This window comes from Chaetodon auriga, chromosome 2 (genome assembly GCF_051107435.1).
Source record: "Chaetodon auriga isolate fChaAug3 chromosome 2, fChaAug3.hap1, whole genome shotgun sequence".
Lineage (NCBI taxonomy): Eukaryota > Metazoa > Chordata > Actinopteri > Chaetodontiformes > Chaetodontidae > Chaetodon > Chaetodon auriga.
This window is the reverse complement of record NC_135075.1, coordinates 7,508,164-7,526,960: the sequence shown is the minus strand read 5'-3', so window position 1 is coordinate 7,526,960 and position 18,797 is coordinate 7,508,164. Positions and strand designations below refer to the sequence as shown.

The 18,797-nt window shown below is 42.0% G+C and overlaps 1 protein-coding gene across 1 annotated transcript; it reads left to right on the top strand.

The window, feature by feature from the left end:
• The first annotated feature begins 866 nt into the window (after positions 1-866).
• LOC143332763 (potassium channel subfamily K member 15-like) lies at positions 867-4,195 on the top strand. Its single transcript, XM_076750541.1, has 3 exons — positions 867-1,149; positions 3,228-3,805; positions 3,944-4,195. Exons 1-3 carry the CDS (start codon positions 867-869, stop codon positions 4,193-4,195), a joined length of 1,113 nt encoding a protein of 370 aa, XP_076606656.1.
• Positions 4,196-18,797: the final 14,602 nt, after the last annotated feature.

The following is an 18,797-nucleotide window of genomic DNA, read 5'->3' as shown; positions in this document are numbered from 1 at the left end:
GCAGACAGAGTGAGTGCACCTGTGAAAAACATGATGACATACACGCAAGATACTCCACAGGTGAACGAGGCCAGGTCAGGTCCATTTTATTGATATGGCTCAGAATCACAAATCTGATGTTCAGCATTTGACACCCTCCATTCTCAGACCCTCAAAACCATTTAATGGTAAAAAAAAGGAAAGTCCTCTGGAACCTCACAGAACACAGATCCCTCTCCTGAGATGGACGGACATTCAATAGATGTCATGTGAACAGATAGACCGACCAACAACAACAACAACAACAACAAAAATGTCTACATACAAATTTTGGTGAGAAAAATAGATATAGATGTAGATTGTGAAACATAAATGAAGAGTGTGGGTCCAGGAGGATGTTGAGCCACTTCAGGTGTTGCCAGATACTGTAGGCAAGACCTGAGCCACAGGACCTCCTCTCCAACTTGGACACCTGGAAGTAGGACAGACCACACAGACACAGAAGAGCCAGCACAGCATTCACACACAGAGGAGTGACAGACAACCACAGGAGGATGAGGGAGGCGTGATAGCATGCAGACCAGGGAGAGACTGAATCTGATCCAGGTCCAAAGGGTCCGTGTGAGCTCCTTTAAGTTAGACTAACATCCTGTGGAGAGTCAAAGTGGTGCCAGCTGCTGAGCTCAGGTAACCTGCGTGTGCCGATGAGAACAGGCTACAATTTCAACATATAACCTCTATACTGTAACCCAAGCAGGCAAAAAGGGGCCTCAACACATCAGGATGAATGGAGTCCATGGAGGACGCTCCCGTGTCCTCTGTGCGTCTGTCCCTGTGAGCAGCAGCACCCTCCCTCCCTGCGCTCCGCGCGCACTCCAGAGTTGAGGATGAAGGCGCAGAACATCAGGACCCTCGGTCTCATCCTCTCCATCGTTGTCTACCTGCTCATCGGAGCCGCCGTCTTTGACGCGCTGGAGTCGGACAGCGAGAGTTCAAAGAAGAAGGCGCTGGAGCAGAGACTGAACGAGCTGAAGAAGAAGTACGGCCTCACCGAGGATGACTACAGGGAGATTGAGAGAGTGGTCCTCCAGTCGGAGCCGCACCGCGCCGGGAGGCAGTGGAAGTTCACCGGCGCCTTTTATTTCGCCATCACTGTTATCACCACAATTGGTAAGTGAGATTTCCCCACACCTGCTTCTTATCTGGAAAAACATTTGAACAGCAGCATTTCTGCGTGTGTGTGTGTCTAGACTCTCCTAACAGGGTAAGGTTGAAGCTCTTTCACAGGTACTCCAGCTGGAGGGGCCACGTTGGAATCAGTGAAACTTGAAAGGGACCGTAGACAGAGCAGGGGACTCTTGAGAATGAAGCATGTCTGTGTTCAAACAAAATCTCAAACTACACTCAGAATGGAGACATTTGTTGTCGTTTTTTGTGTGTGTGAAAAAGTCAGGAGCGCAAATATTATGCTTTTTTTTTACATGAACTCTAAAAATAAACTATAAATGCAGAATATAAATATTCAGTGTAATAAATAATTTATTATTTTGTTTGGTATATTTGCCATATACATATTTCATATATTACTCAATGATGATTGCTGTAAATATATATATATATGTTAATATTGTCTAATGTCAAGTCTGTGTTTGATCACATGACCATACAGTCTGCGTGTACTTCGTAAGTAGCGTGCTCCATGGCTTGTCATAATAACGTGCAAAGCACGTATAGTCGTGAGCAGACACATGTGACAGTATTTTTGCAGTAGGACTTTTAAGTATAAACATGTCAGGGGCCTGAGGGAGGCTTGAGATGGTAGGCCTATCTGATGGAGGCCTGTTTAGTCATATTTTGATGCAAATATAACTGGAACATAGTGAACATCTATGGGAAGCAGAGAAGTACACTACACTGTTGGAGTGCAGTAATTTTGAGACGTTTCTGTGGACTTGAGAGAACTTTTTTCAGCTGTGAAAACTGGTCACTGCCAGAAGCCATTAAATTCAAGCTGAGCAGAGCTTCTGTGCTCCATAGAGGATTAAACCACAACCTTTGTTCAGCTGCCATCATACAGCTGCGAGCTACCTTTGAGCTCTTCAGATGGTGACACAAGTGGAGTATCTCCTTAAATTGTATTATCTAGGTTTTGCATAATGCAAATTAAATTACGCTGATATCAAACAGTCGCCTGTTTACACATGCAGTAGTTACAGAGCAACATTAACAACAGCATTGATGCCCCCTGACAAATGTAAGTCCAATATTCAGTCTCTTACAGCTCTGTATTTGGTCTACTCCTGACTTTCAGCTGTTCAATGCTCCACTGTGTTTGTGGCCAAAAACATTATGAGAAAGTATTAATTGACCCAATAGCTGAAAAACTATTTAATTGTGCACAGACTGAGACTTGTGAAGCACCTTGAGGCAACCCTAACCCTGACCCTGATTTGTAATATTTGGCTAAATAAATACAATTTGACGTGACTGCAGAACCAAAAGACAACAAATTAGGTTTGCCAATCGTCCATCATTGTTGGTAATATTTAGCTTGGTAATTTACTCCGTTTGAGCCAGAAGGTCTGTGATAGAATCAGGACCACAGGACCACTTAGCTAATGAACCATGACAAAATGGGGTTGAAAAGTTCAGAGGAAATATTGTTTCCCTCTGCTCTGCTTGTGCTGTGTCCTCCAGAAGTTCATGTTAGCCAGATTTTAAAGACCGCACATAACCATGGTCCACCTACTCAGAGGTTTTCACTTATTTTGCCTGATTAGAACTTGTTTGAGCACTGACTGCTCTTGACATCTGTCTGACCTTCTCATTAGTCTTTTTGTACCTGTGTAGTCGCACAACCATTCAACAAGCTGGAGACAGAACTCGAACAGGAAATGCAAGCTTCAGTTCATCCCTCGTTTGGACATTAATTGAAGAGAATCTGAGACAGAGCAAATATTTGTAGGACGGAGGTGTAACCTTTTAAGTGGGAGAGGTTACACCTTTCAGTCCTTCTTAGTGGTTCATGTAGTTTGGTAACTTCAATCCCAACATTCCTGCTCAGCTTCAACCTAATTAGGGGTGTAATTAGCCAGGATAAGTGAAAACACTTGTGTGGGTCTGCGGGGCTTTTAACATTAAACACTGTAGTCTTGCAGTGTGTAATGCAGTTGTAAACCTGAGTACTGTCTTTATACACATTAAACAGTAGTACGTTATGTGACCTGCGATATATTGTGACTTTGTAGGTTATGGCCACGCTTCTCCACGCACTGATGCTGGCAAGATCTTCTGTATGTTTTATGCTGTCTTGGGTATTCCCCTGACACTGGTCATGTTCCAGAGCCTGGGGGAGAGGATCAACACTTTTGTCCGCTACCTCTTGTGCAGAGCCAAACAAGCCCTGGGCTTACGGAAGACAGAGGTGTCCATGGGGAACATGGTCCTGGTGGGTCTGCTGTCATGCATGAGCACCCTGTGTATTGGAGCTGCAGCCTTCTCCCAATTTGAGGACTGGACTTTCTTCAATTCCTATTACTACTGCTTCATCACGCTCACCACCATTGGATTTGGGGATTTTGTGGCCCTGCAGAAGAAAGATGCTCTTCAAAAGAGACCCCCCTATGTGGCATTTAGCTTCATGTACATTTTGGTTGGGCTGACAGTCATTGGGGCTTTTCTTAACCTGGTGGTCCTGAGATTTCTCACCGTAAGCACTGAAGAGCCTGACTTGAGGCCTGTGGCAGGGGGAGAGGAGCAGGGGATGCAGCCTAAGGACATGCAGGGGGATATAGAGGTGTCAGAGGCTGGAGCAGAAACTGCTGATGCTGATCATAATGACGGCGAAGACAGACACAACAGCCTGTGCAACCTGACCCTTCCCATGGAGGGGGGCACCAGCTGTATGAATCTCCTCCCCTCTCCTGTAGATGAGTGCAGACATGTTTTATCTGAGCATGCTAAGCTCCCTGAACCCAGCAGGCTCAGGGCCCTGTTCTCCTGCATGTGCTGTGGCTCGGACATTTACAACAGCCCCTCTCCACCTCACCATGAGGAAGTGGGAGGCCACAGCAACCCCGTCTTTTACAACTCCATCTCCTACAGGGTGGACCAGGCCTCGTGCAGCTCCTGCACTGTGTCACCACAGGCCTCCCCCAGCAGCACAGCTCTCTGTCTAGGCAAGAACAATCCTCACACCAGGAGGAAGTCAGTATAACCCACTGAACCTTTGACTTAATGTCTAAGAGGCCTTTATTTGGGACTATTTGCACACACCACAGAAGATGATAAAACCCTTTGATTTTCTGCTCGGTGGAACAAATTGTCCTCCATTCCTGTCATGAATATAGTGTCACTTGCTATCAGATAAAATGTAGCATGCTATAAAGATTCTTTACAGTATTTTTCTACATTAATTATTACTGCTAAAGAAAAATGTCTAAGAGACAAATATATATATGTATATATATGACACACACACACACACACACACACATTTATAAATATATAAAACATCTTTTCCACCATTTCTGTGCCAATGAACTGTAAGTCATATCAAAGTTTTCTGCAGTGAATGTGATCAATTAGCAGGAAATGCAACACGTGCCTGAGAAAGATGGAGTTATCTGCATTCATATTTTCAGTGTCAGACCATCTGCAGGGTTGTCACCTGTGAACTCCAGTTGTTTCCAGTCAGTAGTTACTGGTGTCTTCTAATAGGAATGTACACTCTGCCGCTCTGACTGGTTCCCTCAGTAACGCTTCCGCCCTCACTGCTAAGTGCAGTGGAAAACCGGAGACAGACACGTACAGTACAATACAGTGTAACGTACAGTGATTGTTTCATCCAGTCAAAGCTGTGATTCCAGAGAATGGAAGATGAGCAGTTCCATTAAAAATCGGCATATTAGAAATGAGTCCAGATGACTGTTTAATTGCCGTTTTAGATGTGTGGTTAAATCTCACATAGATATTATTCCAATTAGAAACTGAGGAAAATGTGCCTTATTTAGACAATAAGGCATTTACTAAAAAATGTAACTGAAAAGACCACTCTGATATTACACACAAAAGTCAGGTTTTGAGTACCACTCAGCCTGTGAAAGCTTGGTGAGTGGCCTTGTGTTTCAAACAACTGTATGTCACTCTATGCACCGATCTAGTGCCAGCTTTGCGCATGCAGGGCTCCAAAGAAAAAAGTTGGCAATGAAAAATATAATACAATCCCCTGGGTGAAAGTCCTGTGTTTGACCCATCCAAACACCCCAGCCTCCTCCATATGCAGACTTTTATTGTACATCAAAATATTGCACCAGAGGGGTGACTCCAGAAATGATACTAGAGGGGTACTTACAGCATCAGAGTTTGAAGCATAGAGCCACTGATCACATACTGCCAAATTTGATGCATTGGGAGTGAGAAATCTCTGCATCTGTTGCTTCAAATTTGACCATTCTTCTTTTAATGTGTTTCTTGTGAGTCCCCCAACTTTATAAAAGTGCAATACTAAATTGTTGTGGTGACCCTTTAACTCTGATTTCACTGCTTGTTTAATATGTAATCTGTCACAAGACATTTCATATCAAGGCAATTTTATTTCTACAGCTCAGAATCACATACCACATTTTTTCTCAACATAAACATGCAAATAAAGAGGAGAATATTGTTGGTTTGATCTCATATCTGTAACATCTGAACAGGTTGTCTTTTCATCGTCTTTTGCAGCCTCATATATATATTTTTTCTTCCTGTATTTCCACTTTTAATCGGCAGGGTGACATAGTGTTGAGAGCAGTAGCTTTCAAATTCTTGAGCTCAGTTACACCAAAACCTGCTGGTTTTAATTGAAGCAGTCCAGTCAACCGGTTTACACCTTACGTTTGATGTAGTGCTTGAAATACTGTAAGAAGCAGCAGTGGCTTAGTGCCTGTCTTTTACCCACAGGGGCCAGATTCATGCAGTGCAAACATCTGCTTTGATGAACACCACTGAGAAAAGACACCGAAGCTCCAGGAGTGAGTGTCTCTAACTGATTTTTTGCCAGAAAAAGTTGACCACTGAAAGCTTCCCAAGATGACTTAATTTGAAATTACTATGAAAAACATCTCCAGCTTTTAATATATCAGTAATCTGGACCTGGTCTGTACTCTGACCCCTGTGGAGGGTCAGCTTGAGGGTTACTTAAGTTTTGCATTACATTCTATTGTTGACAGGAGCCTCTTGTGGTAACCATCAGTGGCTTGCTTTTAATTCCCCCTTGTTCCCATTTCGTACACTAGGGGGAAGCATTGGTCTTTGTAAAAGTCACATCCATGAAACACAGGCAGTCTGTGTGTGCTGAAGTCTTTGCATGGTAAAGTTTCATTTTAGTTTATAGAAGTTCAAGAATGACTAATGGAAATACAGTGTGTGTGTGTGTGTGTGTGTGTGTGTGTGTGTGTGTGTGTGTCTGTGTGTGTGTGTGTGTGTGTTAAACCATTCACAGCACAGCAGACAACACTTTGTGGAGAGCTTTACTCCTGCGTGTCGTCAGCGTTCTCTATGGAATTAAAGCATGACAGTAGGGATTTGTTTCCATCTGACAGCATGAACTATGACACAGATTCCTTCTGTGGGGACAGGTGCTTTGGTATTTGATAAGTGAACATTGGCTTCTCAGTCAAGCATACAGATGCGTATCAGCTTCCAGAAATATCAGCATTATCAAGCAGATATGTGTGAAACAGCAGAAAGGAGACATCTGAACAATGAGCTTCATTTCTGTGAGGCATAAAGATCACTGCTTTGTGAGTGATGAAAGCTGGGATCTAATTTGCATAATTACCCCATTAATATTGCAGAGAGTGCTTCACTTTATTCTGTTATGATGCCTCAGATGCCTCCTCATATCTGCTCCAACTGTCTGAGCATAAAAGTATTGAAAACTCTCTACACAGACCACCGATCTCATACCACAGCGGACAAGAGGCAAATGATAATGTAAAATGAATTGGAAAAGCAGAATGAGTAGCTTTACTCTGACACAAAGACTTTTTGTATGATGATTTTCTGCTGTTATATCATCACATGCATGACTGTGACAAAGAGCGGTGCCCACATTCAATGTCTTTCAAGCTTCCTCTGTGGTTCAGTCGATTTCAGTCCGTTTTACTGAGACATTTAGTTTTTCTATTACCTCGGTAATGTTGTATTTTATGTTCACATAATGGATGTTATTACAGGCTGTGAGCTGCAGGTGGTGGTAGTAATCTTTTTAAAACACCTGTATTCTGAATGTAGAACATGAGTCCAGTTTCTATGCGCACGCTCAAGCATGCTCCCTCATATTTGCATCTGTTCACGTTTATGAAAATGCATTTCTTTGAAAAGTCCTGTCATTTTGGTATGATGGGGTTTTCTTTACAGTCAATCTCCATACAGGTTCCTCAATAAACTCTGCTGAGGCTTTTAACATTACTCTCAGCTCCTGTTGGAGAGAAAATGAGTGCAAATCTTTGAACTTGTAATTTGAAATGATACTACTCACACAACAATACTGTAGTTCATCAAAAAAAAAAAAAAAAAAAAGAAGAAGAAAAAAATAAAAAGAAACACAATAATCTTCAATTTATTTTCATCATTCATCGATAACAGAGTTGAATTCCACCATCAAAGCAATGCACACACACTTCTCCTCGGCTGTATCATAGTTGTTCCCGGCTGAGAGAGTGGGTGAATAATTGATTATATTGTTAGATATTTCTCTTTGTGAACACATCCTGTTAAGTCATTACTGTCCCATGTTGAAGGGTCTTTCATGTGCGGTTGTATTGGTGGGGGATACTAGATTAGATATGAGCTGTTGGTTCAAACAGAGTGCAGCTCTTCTCTTTCTAAAGGGTAAAAGGCTTTAATATAGCAGAACTATGGGCTGCGTGTTCATAACAGAAACTGCATGCAAATCAAGTTTTTATGAATGTACAAATAAACTGAACTAACAGTGGTCGCCATTTTTTGATTATGGAGAAAATATGTTTGTCTGTGTACACTGCATTCACAGTCTTTCAGGAGGAGCTCGGAGATTATGAGCTATTCTCTGGGACGCGCATCAGAATGCAAAAGCACATTCTCTGTGGCTCACAGTGAACACAATGAACGATTAAGGAACCGAAAAAAAGTGTCATATTTATTCAGATTGATTGAATAAGTAGAAATTAGTTTCAGTTGGAGAGCATTGAGAAAACAGAAATTAATAGAAGTTCATTGGTGGGGTAATTGCTCATTAGTTTTAATTTCCAGCCAATTTGCTGCTTGTGTTGAACAGTCTGAAAAAGCTGTTTTCACTCTGTGGTTGTCTTCCCCAATCAGACTGTGCTTGACATACTTTGTCTCTTTGACATTTTGTATCAAAGAGATCCCCCTGCTTGATTAATTGCAGTTTAAATTAAGTCCTAAAGGAGAGTTTGAATCACCCCTTAATCAACAGGCCGACACCTCTGTAATAATCACATCCAAATTTGATAACAGTAATCACAAACTGGCAATCAAGTAGAATGAATAATACCTCTCTGTTTGCCCTTAATGCTACCTCTAAGTAGCAGACCTGAGCCTTCGAGTAACCACATTAGAGTGCCTGAGTGTTCGACTTTTACCTGCCAAACAGGACACTGTCAGGCAATAGAAGCTGAGGTGTTTTTACAGGTATGTTTGCTAAGTGAGTCAGCTGCATGAAGCTCGACTCCAGGGAGTGTCAGCTGGTCGGTCAGTCCAACACTTTGAGATATCAAAACAATTATTGGATTGACTGTGGAGGAATTCGTTGTCCCCCAAGAAAACCCCCCCTGACTTTGTTGATCCATGACTCATCTAAACATCATACATCAGCGTATTAGCACTGTCATTGTGAGCATGTTGATGTTAGCATTTAGCTCAAAGCAGCGCAGTAAGTACAGCCTCGCACAGCCACTAGTGGGCCTACAGACTTGAGTTGAAAGGTAAAGCTGTACAAGGCATGGCAGTACAAACTAATGAAGCAGCATAAAAGAGCAGTAGCCTTTGAGGGAAATCATTCGCAGTGATTCAGTTTGTTGTCTGAGGCAGAGGATGTAAAATTATCAAGGTTGGCTGTTATCCATTTCCTCCTCAGTTGTACCATTTAACAAGACAACAGCCTCTCTGAGCACACGGCTTCCTGTCTAAACAGTGGCTTGAAGATGGAGCGAGAGATGGGAGCAAGCGAGAGAGGAGGAGGAGGAGGAGGAGGAGGAGGAGGAGGAGGAGGAGGTGGTGAGGTTCTTTTTCTGCTTGGCCAGTGTATCCGCGGCCATGAACCAAGTCCTTGGCCGGTGGCGGATTAATATCTGTGTGAAAATGTTTTCAGTGTGTCTGAGTGCTTCTGTGTTGGAGGACAAGTTGTTAAGGGTGAAGTGAGAGGAGCTAAGTTAAAAGCTTATCATGAAACAAGCAGATAACAAACGTCTCAGCAAAGAAGAACAACATAGGTCCAGAGTTTGAAGACGTATGTCATTGTGAGATGAGGATATTTGTCTACTCTACAAAATCTGTGGCCAGTAGCCTCTCGTTGTCCTACAGGTCACGCTTATCTCCCGTCCGGCAGCGCCATATTTTTCTCATTATGTGCAGCTCTGCGTAGAACTTGCACAAATGTGTTTCCTTCTGTAAGTAAGACTGATTCAGAAGTTGCTGTCGGGGCTGAATTTGAATGAGTGAGATAAGGCCACAGAGGAAAATGCAACACAATGGCCCTCAGTCGGCTTGGATAACAAATGCATCCTTTTTTATTTTTAGACGTACTGTGCAGAGAAGAGAGGAAAAGAGGACCCTCATAAAGAATCGTTCCCATTGGAGATATGAAACCCGATTTATTCATGGTTCTTCGGCTCGGAACTGTAAAAGATTGACAGCAGAGTGATTTGCCACATCTGTTAATCTTCCTAAATGAGGAAGTAGTCAGATCTGTGCTACGGCCCCTGCACTAAATAATTCACAATACTGCACTTCAGTTTTATTCCATTTTTATCTTTTTTTTTCTCCCTTGTCAAGTGTCTGCAGCCCAAATCAATGCTACTGTATCATGAGGCGCTGCCATATTCCTTTTCCATATAGAGCCATGCTCATTAGGCAGAGGCTTTGGGGAGTAAGTGATAACAACAAAGAGGAACCATGTGAAAAGGGAACAGCTTTTTAGTCATTTAAGCCATCGTCCACATGGTGACACAAATCTGACGCATTTTACTGTGATACATTTTGCAGCCTGCTCCGATGTTTCTCTATTACGATCGTATTACGTCCCACAACTGATTAGAGTAATGACTTACTTCTGTGGAACATTTCATTGTCCATCATAAATAGAGACATTTTACCTGCTCTGAGAAGATCAGTAATGAGCGCAGCAGCATCTGAGAAATCTGAGAAATCCAGTCCAGATGAAATGGATGCTTCTGAACAATCACTGCTCTCTATCGCGCTACCATTTCCCGCCTCCAATGCTCTATTTTTTTTTCATTCATAGATATAATGATTTTAATATTCCATTGACCGTGTCTTTGCTGGTCTGCTGAGCAGGAAGCAGACGTTTCCATCAGCAGAGCTGCGCCTGGCATTCATCATCAAAGGTCTGCCCAGGAAGCAGACAGCTTTACACTCATCTGCATCTGCTTGGTATGCCAACTGGGTGAACATCCACATCATCCTACCCACACTGTTATTTCTGATTAGCATATAATGCATCAATTACTTCACTTTCACTAAACAGAAAAGCTAGCACAAGTTTGGTTTCCAAGGCAACTATGAAGGGTGCTGGCGGCAGGAGTAAATTAGTTTGGCAGTGGAAGTTGGATTGTGATGGCAAGAGCCAAATATGGGGCAACAATTGTTGTCCATCACAGCCGATCCTAACATATGGAAAGTGAAAAGGGAGTGTGCGGAGGACTGAGCGGTTTAACTACTGCAAACAAAAGAGGTGGACACACACACACACACACACACACACACACACACACACACACACATTGTGTTTTTATCACTTGTGGGGACATTACATAGACTTACATTCATTTCCTGGAGCCTTACCCTAACCTTAATGATTTACATTAAGGGGACCAGCCTTTTGTCCCCATAAGGCAGGTGAGTCCCCACAAAGTGACTGTGTAAACAGATTTTTGTCCCCACAGTGTGATAATCAACTGTCTTAGGCACCATATTGACATTTCTGTTTTAAAAATGACAGCCTTTCTTGTTAACACATTGTACAACACTTCCATCCCAGATTGATAGTTTAACAACAGGTGTGATTCGCAGGTGTCTTCACTTTTTATTCCTTGCAGCTGTTTTCATGTTGGAACACACCATATATAAATACTCAATATAATTGCTTTGCACGAGGTAGTGTTGTACAGGTGACACTTTTCTAATCACAATATTTCTGATGTGATGAGCACAAAGATAAGTGGAAAGTTTTGACATGATTCCTCAAACTCTCCCACTCTTTCACAGCTAATTGCAGTGCACTGTACATAACTATGGGAGCAGCAGAAAAAGAGAATTTTAAACTGTATCAAAGTTAAGACAAGAGACCTCACAGTGATGTGATTAACCTCTGGAAAGAAATCAGACAAAAGCATCAGTGTGGTGTCGTCAGATGTCTGCGAGGGTGGGAATAGGTACACTATTACTTTTGTTATCACTTCAATCCATTTCTACAATATTTTTAAGTTGAAAAGGAAGAATTTAAATGAGATTGCCAAGACGTGAATATATGTGAATTCCAGATCTGACACTGACAGGAATGAGGTTAACAGGCAAGTGATAAGACATATCCTTTCATTCTGATGTGTTTTTCTTACTGTATGTGCTTCCTTTGCCTTTGATTCTCTTAGGTGTACTGTCTCTGGGGGAACATGGGAACTGCTGTTCAAGCACCTGTAGCTCTCACAATCAAATGAGCACATTTCCATTGAATTTAATCAAACAAAACCAGGCAGGTATCGCCATGTAACATAAAGCACAATGTACCCAAATGTTAATGCAGTACAGAATAAATGCCGAAGGCTGTCAGGCCATGGACGGTCTATTATAAATCAGCTGCTTTTGTTTTGATCTTGGACACTGATGCTTAGATAGACTTTGAATGTTGCCCTTCTAAAACGTCGTGTTAACTCTGACATCCTTTAAACATATGTTTTGATGCATTGTTCGGTTAATTCTTATGCAAAGTGATTAATTCAAAGGCCTGAAGTTTGTAATTCAAGAGCACAAATGACTAATTTATTCATTCAACAACGTCAATTATTTGTTTTTTTTCTTCCCACGCAGCAGCCAGTTTTGTATAGCTGTCAGTATATTGTTCAATTTGTCCAACACTTTCATATAGTGAGGTGTAACTGACATCGTAGCGTTCAGTGGTTGATAGTGGAGCTTTGCATCTTTAGTCTTGTTTGAATGAGCACCACTAAAGCACAATATAACTGAAAGGATTAGGAGGGATCAGTTAAGTGATATTTTTGAGATGTTTGTTATGCTGGTCTATATTTTGCACATGTGGCCCATATTCCCAAATCATCTTGTCTTCAATCAAATCACCACACACTAACCGGCTCCGTGCTGGTGGGTTTCTGGGGCTCCATATCAAGCTGCTGAGTGTAGTTGACTTGACGTGTCCTTAATGGTGACACAGTGTACAGCGAGTGAGAGAGGAAGAGGGGCCAACCGGGGGACCGCAGCTCATTTTTGCCCCGGGGCCAGCCATGTTTATTCTGTATCAAAAATGTCCTTCACATAACAAGTTCTCACATATTCAGTTCAGCCACATTTTCTGTTGATACATCAGCAATAATTCAGTCCAACAAAACACATAGAAAGACAGCATCTGATGTGATTTATGAATAAAACAACAAAACCAGACAGCCCAGTCGATAGATACAGCATGACATATGAACTGCAAATCTACTGCTTGTTTTGTTGCATGATGCCTCAGCTGTGTGACTCACACCGGCTGTGTACGTCTCCCACTTGAGCATCAATCTTGTATCTTAAGTCTCTTGTTTTCTCTCCACCACAGAACCATGAGACATCTGAATTAAAGATGGGCCTAAGACACACCATCGCTCATCGTCCCCAAACAGCTTTGCCACTTGCAGAGATCCTTGAACTCGCTCACTCTCTCTAACAAGAACACGGACAAACAAAAGTTGAGATCTTGCGATGTAGCCTGAAGATGTGGACTTTAAATGTGTGGTTAAGTGATTTTTTTTTGTTTTGCATAATAGGACTTGAATTTAATACTTAGACGTGTCATCTGGAAGAAAAGGTCAGAGTTCGAGTAAGAATTGGGTCTCGTTGAGCACAAGGGTCAGCGCTCGAATGTCTATGAACGTGCTAACGTGCCAGGTGAAAACAATAAAGAGACCTTGAATATAATGAGAAATTCCCTCTTATATAATAGCTCCTTTGATACCGCACATAATTGCTATTCAGAACACAAGAACACCAGTTGTTCACCAGGTGCAAGTCATTAAGTGATAAAACATTTTACACTTTCAAACAACAAAGAAGTGACTACAGAAGTGCAGGCAGACCTTGGTTTCGTCTCTTTGTTACTCGCCTCTCTTTGCAGCTATCTGATTAGCTGTGCTGCATAAAAGAGTGCAAAGCGCCATCTGCACCAAGGCCAATGATTTGTTTTCAGAGTGACACAGAAAAAGCCAAAAAAGGGAAACATGAATACATATAAATGATTATTGATTTCTTGTGTGAAATATTTGACACCTGTCAAACAATAAATGCTCAACAGCCTATATTAAAAATGATTTTGTCCCAAAATCCCTTAATTTTGAAAATGTAGGCATAGTTTAAAGGTTTAAAGATAGCATGCAAGTGTTGGATACAAATGGATTTGACAGCTAACATAGCTTGATGCTGGATTATCATCATTTGCCATCAGTTAAGTAGTTTATGTGGGTTTTCCTTTAATCACAGGTGCATTTCAGGGGTGGAAATCTACAGAGGATTATCTCCCAACTATTATGGAGCTTTATGGTGGGTATCGGTTCCTTGTTTAGCTGACTTGAATCACAAGCAAAATATAGTTGAGAAAGAAAGGAGCCTCAGAAAGTCTTTTCATTTCTACCAAATGTGAAATAACCATTGTAACTGCTCTGGAGTGGACAGCTCGGGGGACATGCAGCTTAATTTACTTTAATTTATCCTCCCTACTGTGTTGCAGTATATCCTGCTTATTACGGCAACATCTTTATTGCCAAGGCAATCAGCTTCAGCTGATTCAAATCAGACACCAAAGAAATGTGGAATGCATTGTGTGCATCACACATTATTTTATTTTTGACTTTTATCAACATCCAGCAGTGGCACAAGTAATGTAACACATTAGGAGATGCCTGGCACAGCATACAGTTACCAGACATGGACAGAGAGACATTTTCACAACAGAACAAGATGCCAAGAACAGAGATCCAAGAGAAACTCTAGGTAAAGAATTATACTCTGCGGCAAAAGACTCAAAAGACTCCTTTGCTATGACGCTAATGTTATGTGACGCTCCCTTGTGGCGCTGTCTTCAAATCCAGCCAGTGAACATGTGAATAGGCTGAAAGTGGACTTTTAGACACTCTTTCAGAAAATCAGGCAGAGTTACGTATAGCTGTTTGAGGCAATTTAGAAACCATAAATTGCAGGTACACGTGAAAGAACTCTTGGTACTGCAGACATATTAGGTTCATTTTATGCTATGAGACAGGAAAACATGTTCACCTTCATGCATGTTAGCACACCATTAGAGAAGAAGACATGTACTCGGATGTGTACTTTAAACACATGGTGTGTAGGCAATAGGAAATAAGTGGTAAAAAGGTTTTGTTACTGAACTTTCTCTCTCTCGCTCGCTCTATGTGTGTGTATGTGTGTGTATGTGTGTGCGTGTGAATATGTCATGCCTACAGCTCACCTGCTCAGTACAGCTATGTATTCCTCGGAGAAGTGATTAAACAAAGAGTTGAGAGCCAGAGGTCTCTCTGCTGGAGTCCAGCAGAATACAGATGTCACTGTTCTACTTAATATCAACCACATGTCCCACATAGCGGCTCACAGCGCCTTGTTTATTACCAGCGGCACAGAGAAATCATAGGACATTTGCTTCTGTTTTCACCGCCTGAGGAATATCACCAAGCTCATTATCCCTCTCGATGAGAAGAAGATGATCGCATGTTCTTATTTGTCATCCTGCTCGGACTATCGCAGCTCTGTTTACTCTGCAGGTCATCTCTTTATCTCTTGATCTTGATTAAGTGTTCGGGCGACTGCGAGGTTTCGCACCATGAGCTTGTTTCTCAAAAGCAAGCAGATTGTGAACACTTCGCAAATGGTTGCAGATACATTTGCGATCCCACTACTTAATATTCTTACCCTGGCTGCCCTTGTTATCACTGAAGAATCTACACATGGTCTGTCTCTCTCCTCACATTTCTCACTTACTAAAGTGCTGTACCTTGTCAGCAGGTCACTCAGGCCATCTGGCCAGGCCTTGTTTTGTGTATCACACTCCGGTCTTTAAGATGATCAAAGGATATCTTACTTTTAAGGTCATATCTCACAGGCTTTAAAACTCGCTCCCACTGGACTGTAGGCACGTTTGAAAAGGAGCTCATCCTACGTGCTTGGCCTGGCTTTTGACCAAGTTCATGTACTGTCTGCTTTATTTACTCTTTACACCACATAATAGCAAAACATGTGGGATATCTGCTCATGACAAGTATGATATGAGTAACCTTTGCTGATTTACTGCTTTGACAGTGATTCAAAAATACACTTGCTCATGTTAATCATGAAATTTTCCCCAATGTGTCTAGAGACCCCCAAAACGTGAGGAAAGACATTTTTTGTTTGCTTCACATTCCGGAAAATGTGAGTTTCAAAACACCAGTCAGATTTGCCCCCATCTGTCCCCTGCAGCTACACACTGCCTCCATGTAGATGACATCTCACAGGTAGGTCACCGTCCTGCCCAATGAATACTTAGTGAAGCCACTTCGCATCGCCATTTTTTTTCCCTCTGGCTCTGGAAACGGAGATATCGACCTCTGGCTGGAGAGATCGACCTCTGGCTCTCAAAGGTATGAGCGAAGCAAGCAAATTTCACTGCTCTCTCAGCAACACAAAAGTCTTCATGTACTCATACCATCTGGGGATGTCAGGGTGGGTTTTGGATGGGTTTGGAAAACTCTAGTGTTCTCTTGTGCACTGTGGCAGAGGTGTGGGGCTTTGCCGTCGGTGTCTGTTCCTTTTTTGGCAGAGGCTGGGCGTGGTACTCCAGGTGGCTGGGAGCTGGCTCCTGCTCAGCTGGGACTCATCACAATCAAGCACAGTATAAAGACGGTGGACTGCAGAGGACTTGTTGCCAGATTGTTTTTGCTACTTTGTGGTAGAGTTGGCCATTGATCTGTTGCGTCTTTTCTTTGTGGTCAGTGAGTTCTCCTGCATGGATCTCCAGCTCCAGCATCTCTGCCACCACGCTGCCCAGCCTCGTGCCTCAACCTGCCTCGAGCCTCTATTCCACAACCATCACCACCTATTTCATCTGTGCCTCCACCACCACATGCCCTCAAAGCTGTACTCACACCACCTGAGCTCTGGGCGCTCCAGCGAATCTCTGAGCCGCACTCCACCTCAGTGCCTCATGCCTCACCTGCTATTCCCAGCTATGAGTTTCCTGCATACCTGGAGTCTCCCTTCCTTATCCAGTCAATAAGTTCCTATTTAACCCTTACCCCCTGACTGTGTGTCTGCTCTTGAGTCCCGGCCAAACACAACAGGCACAAAACCAACTGACTTCAAACTTGGAAGCTGTTAGTTTTGCCATGTTTTAAAATTGTTTTTCTGATTATTTTGTACCTCAGCCTGTTGAACTTAGTGTTAGCATGTTGCTTGGCTGATGCTGGATTAATGCTGTAATACCAAGGGACAGTCAAGCGAAACTGTGTGAAAGGATAATTGCGGTATTTTTAAACCTGGGCCCTACTTTGGTATATAAATAACTAATAGGAACAAAAAGTTTTGGAATTGGTGCAGTACATCCCTCAGAACGGGCTGCAATGGCAACATAATCCTTCTGGCCAACTGTGCGTCTCAAAGTACGTCCACTGAAAGTGTTTGTTTTTGCTATTGGCACACTCAGATTTTCTCTAAGTGTCTGGCAACATGAAAGAAAAGATCTCAACAGAGACAGACCTCTTTGTTAAAGAGGAAGGAACCAAAAGCAGCTGTTACCAGACTTCATTTACAAAACTGATAATTATACCTTCCAGTGATTAAGTGAGTTTTTGGTCACCTGTCTGTTTTTCCTATAATCACACTAAACCAGTCTTTCCTCAGTCTCTCCGTTCATCTGCTTTTCAGAGGCACAGAGCTGTGTGATTTAAGGGGATGCAGAGTGTGAGTTTCTTTTCTTTACAGAACAGCTGTCAGATGGTCGCCCTCATAGTAATTGAACCTCAGACTGTAATCACATTTGAAGCTGCAGTGAAATTAAATGCAATATGACATAAAACAGTTTCAAATGAAAACACATTATAAAGGTTTTATCTGTGGCTCTGCAATATAGTTTGCCAATTGCACTGAATGTTAAAACATATAACCCCTGATTACTTGTGTGTGTATTTTAAGGGTCATTCTTAACTATATTGAACAGCTGCAGAAGACATCTTTTGAGATGTGGTAAAATAAATAAAATGAAATAAAATAATAATAAATGTTTTAGCCAAAAACAATCACTTTCTGAAAATAAGACTGACACATAAATTTAGGCTGGGCTGTAAACCGTTTTTACAGGCAGGTCCTGATGGCATGGCTCCATTCTGGCTGCTTTTTCCATCTCAGATATATAGTTTTTACAGCAAGTCTGATAAGAGGAGACAGTTTCCTTCTGGAACTTAATGGGAAGAAATGCTGAACACCACTTATGCCCTCTGATCAAATGCGTCCTGCTCACCGGTGTCAGCTGAGGGTTAAGAGAGGTGTGTGCTGATTACAATATTCAGTGGCAGAGCTTTGTGCTAAATGCATACCTTTAGAAAAAGTCTCATTAGCTTCTATCTTAGACATTTACACCTGGTGCTGAATACATACATATAATAATATACATAATATAATAAGTCAGTTTCTGCACCTTGGTGCTCCAGTGCCGTATGTACACATTATGGAAAACAACTCTTCTGGATATTAACATCTTACAACACTGGGGCCCTCCAAACCCAAATCACCACATCCGCTCCAGCTATGGCCTCAAGGCCCCCAGTCATTTTATTATCCCTGAATAGACGTGAATAACTACACATAATTTGCTAGCAATAAAGCTCTTAATTAACAAATGAAGAACAATTTAAAACAAGTGCAGTAGAAAACAAACATGAGTTTTGGTTCCCAGGTTATACTGAGCTTCAGAAGTGAGTACAAGTATATAAGAGGGAGAGAGAGAAAAACATGTCCAAGATGGTCTTAAAAGTCAGTTAGTGAGCACACGCCTGGGTAGAGGTTCATCCCTCACGAGGCACAGAGTCCGGAATTAATTACAGCTTTACAAACCTTAAAGCATCATGATTTACTGTGTTTAATGACTGTAGACACTGAGCTGAAGGTACCATAATCAAGCTAGGATAAGACTGTGCCAGCAATTTGTCTTTTTACAACAAACCAAAAGCATTATGCTGCAGAAATAAAACTGAACTGCAATCAAACCGTTTGGCTCCCTTATTTTAAACAAGCTTATTTATCACTGGTAATGAAAGTACCAGTAAATGCATTATAAATGA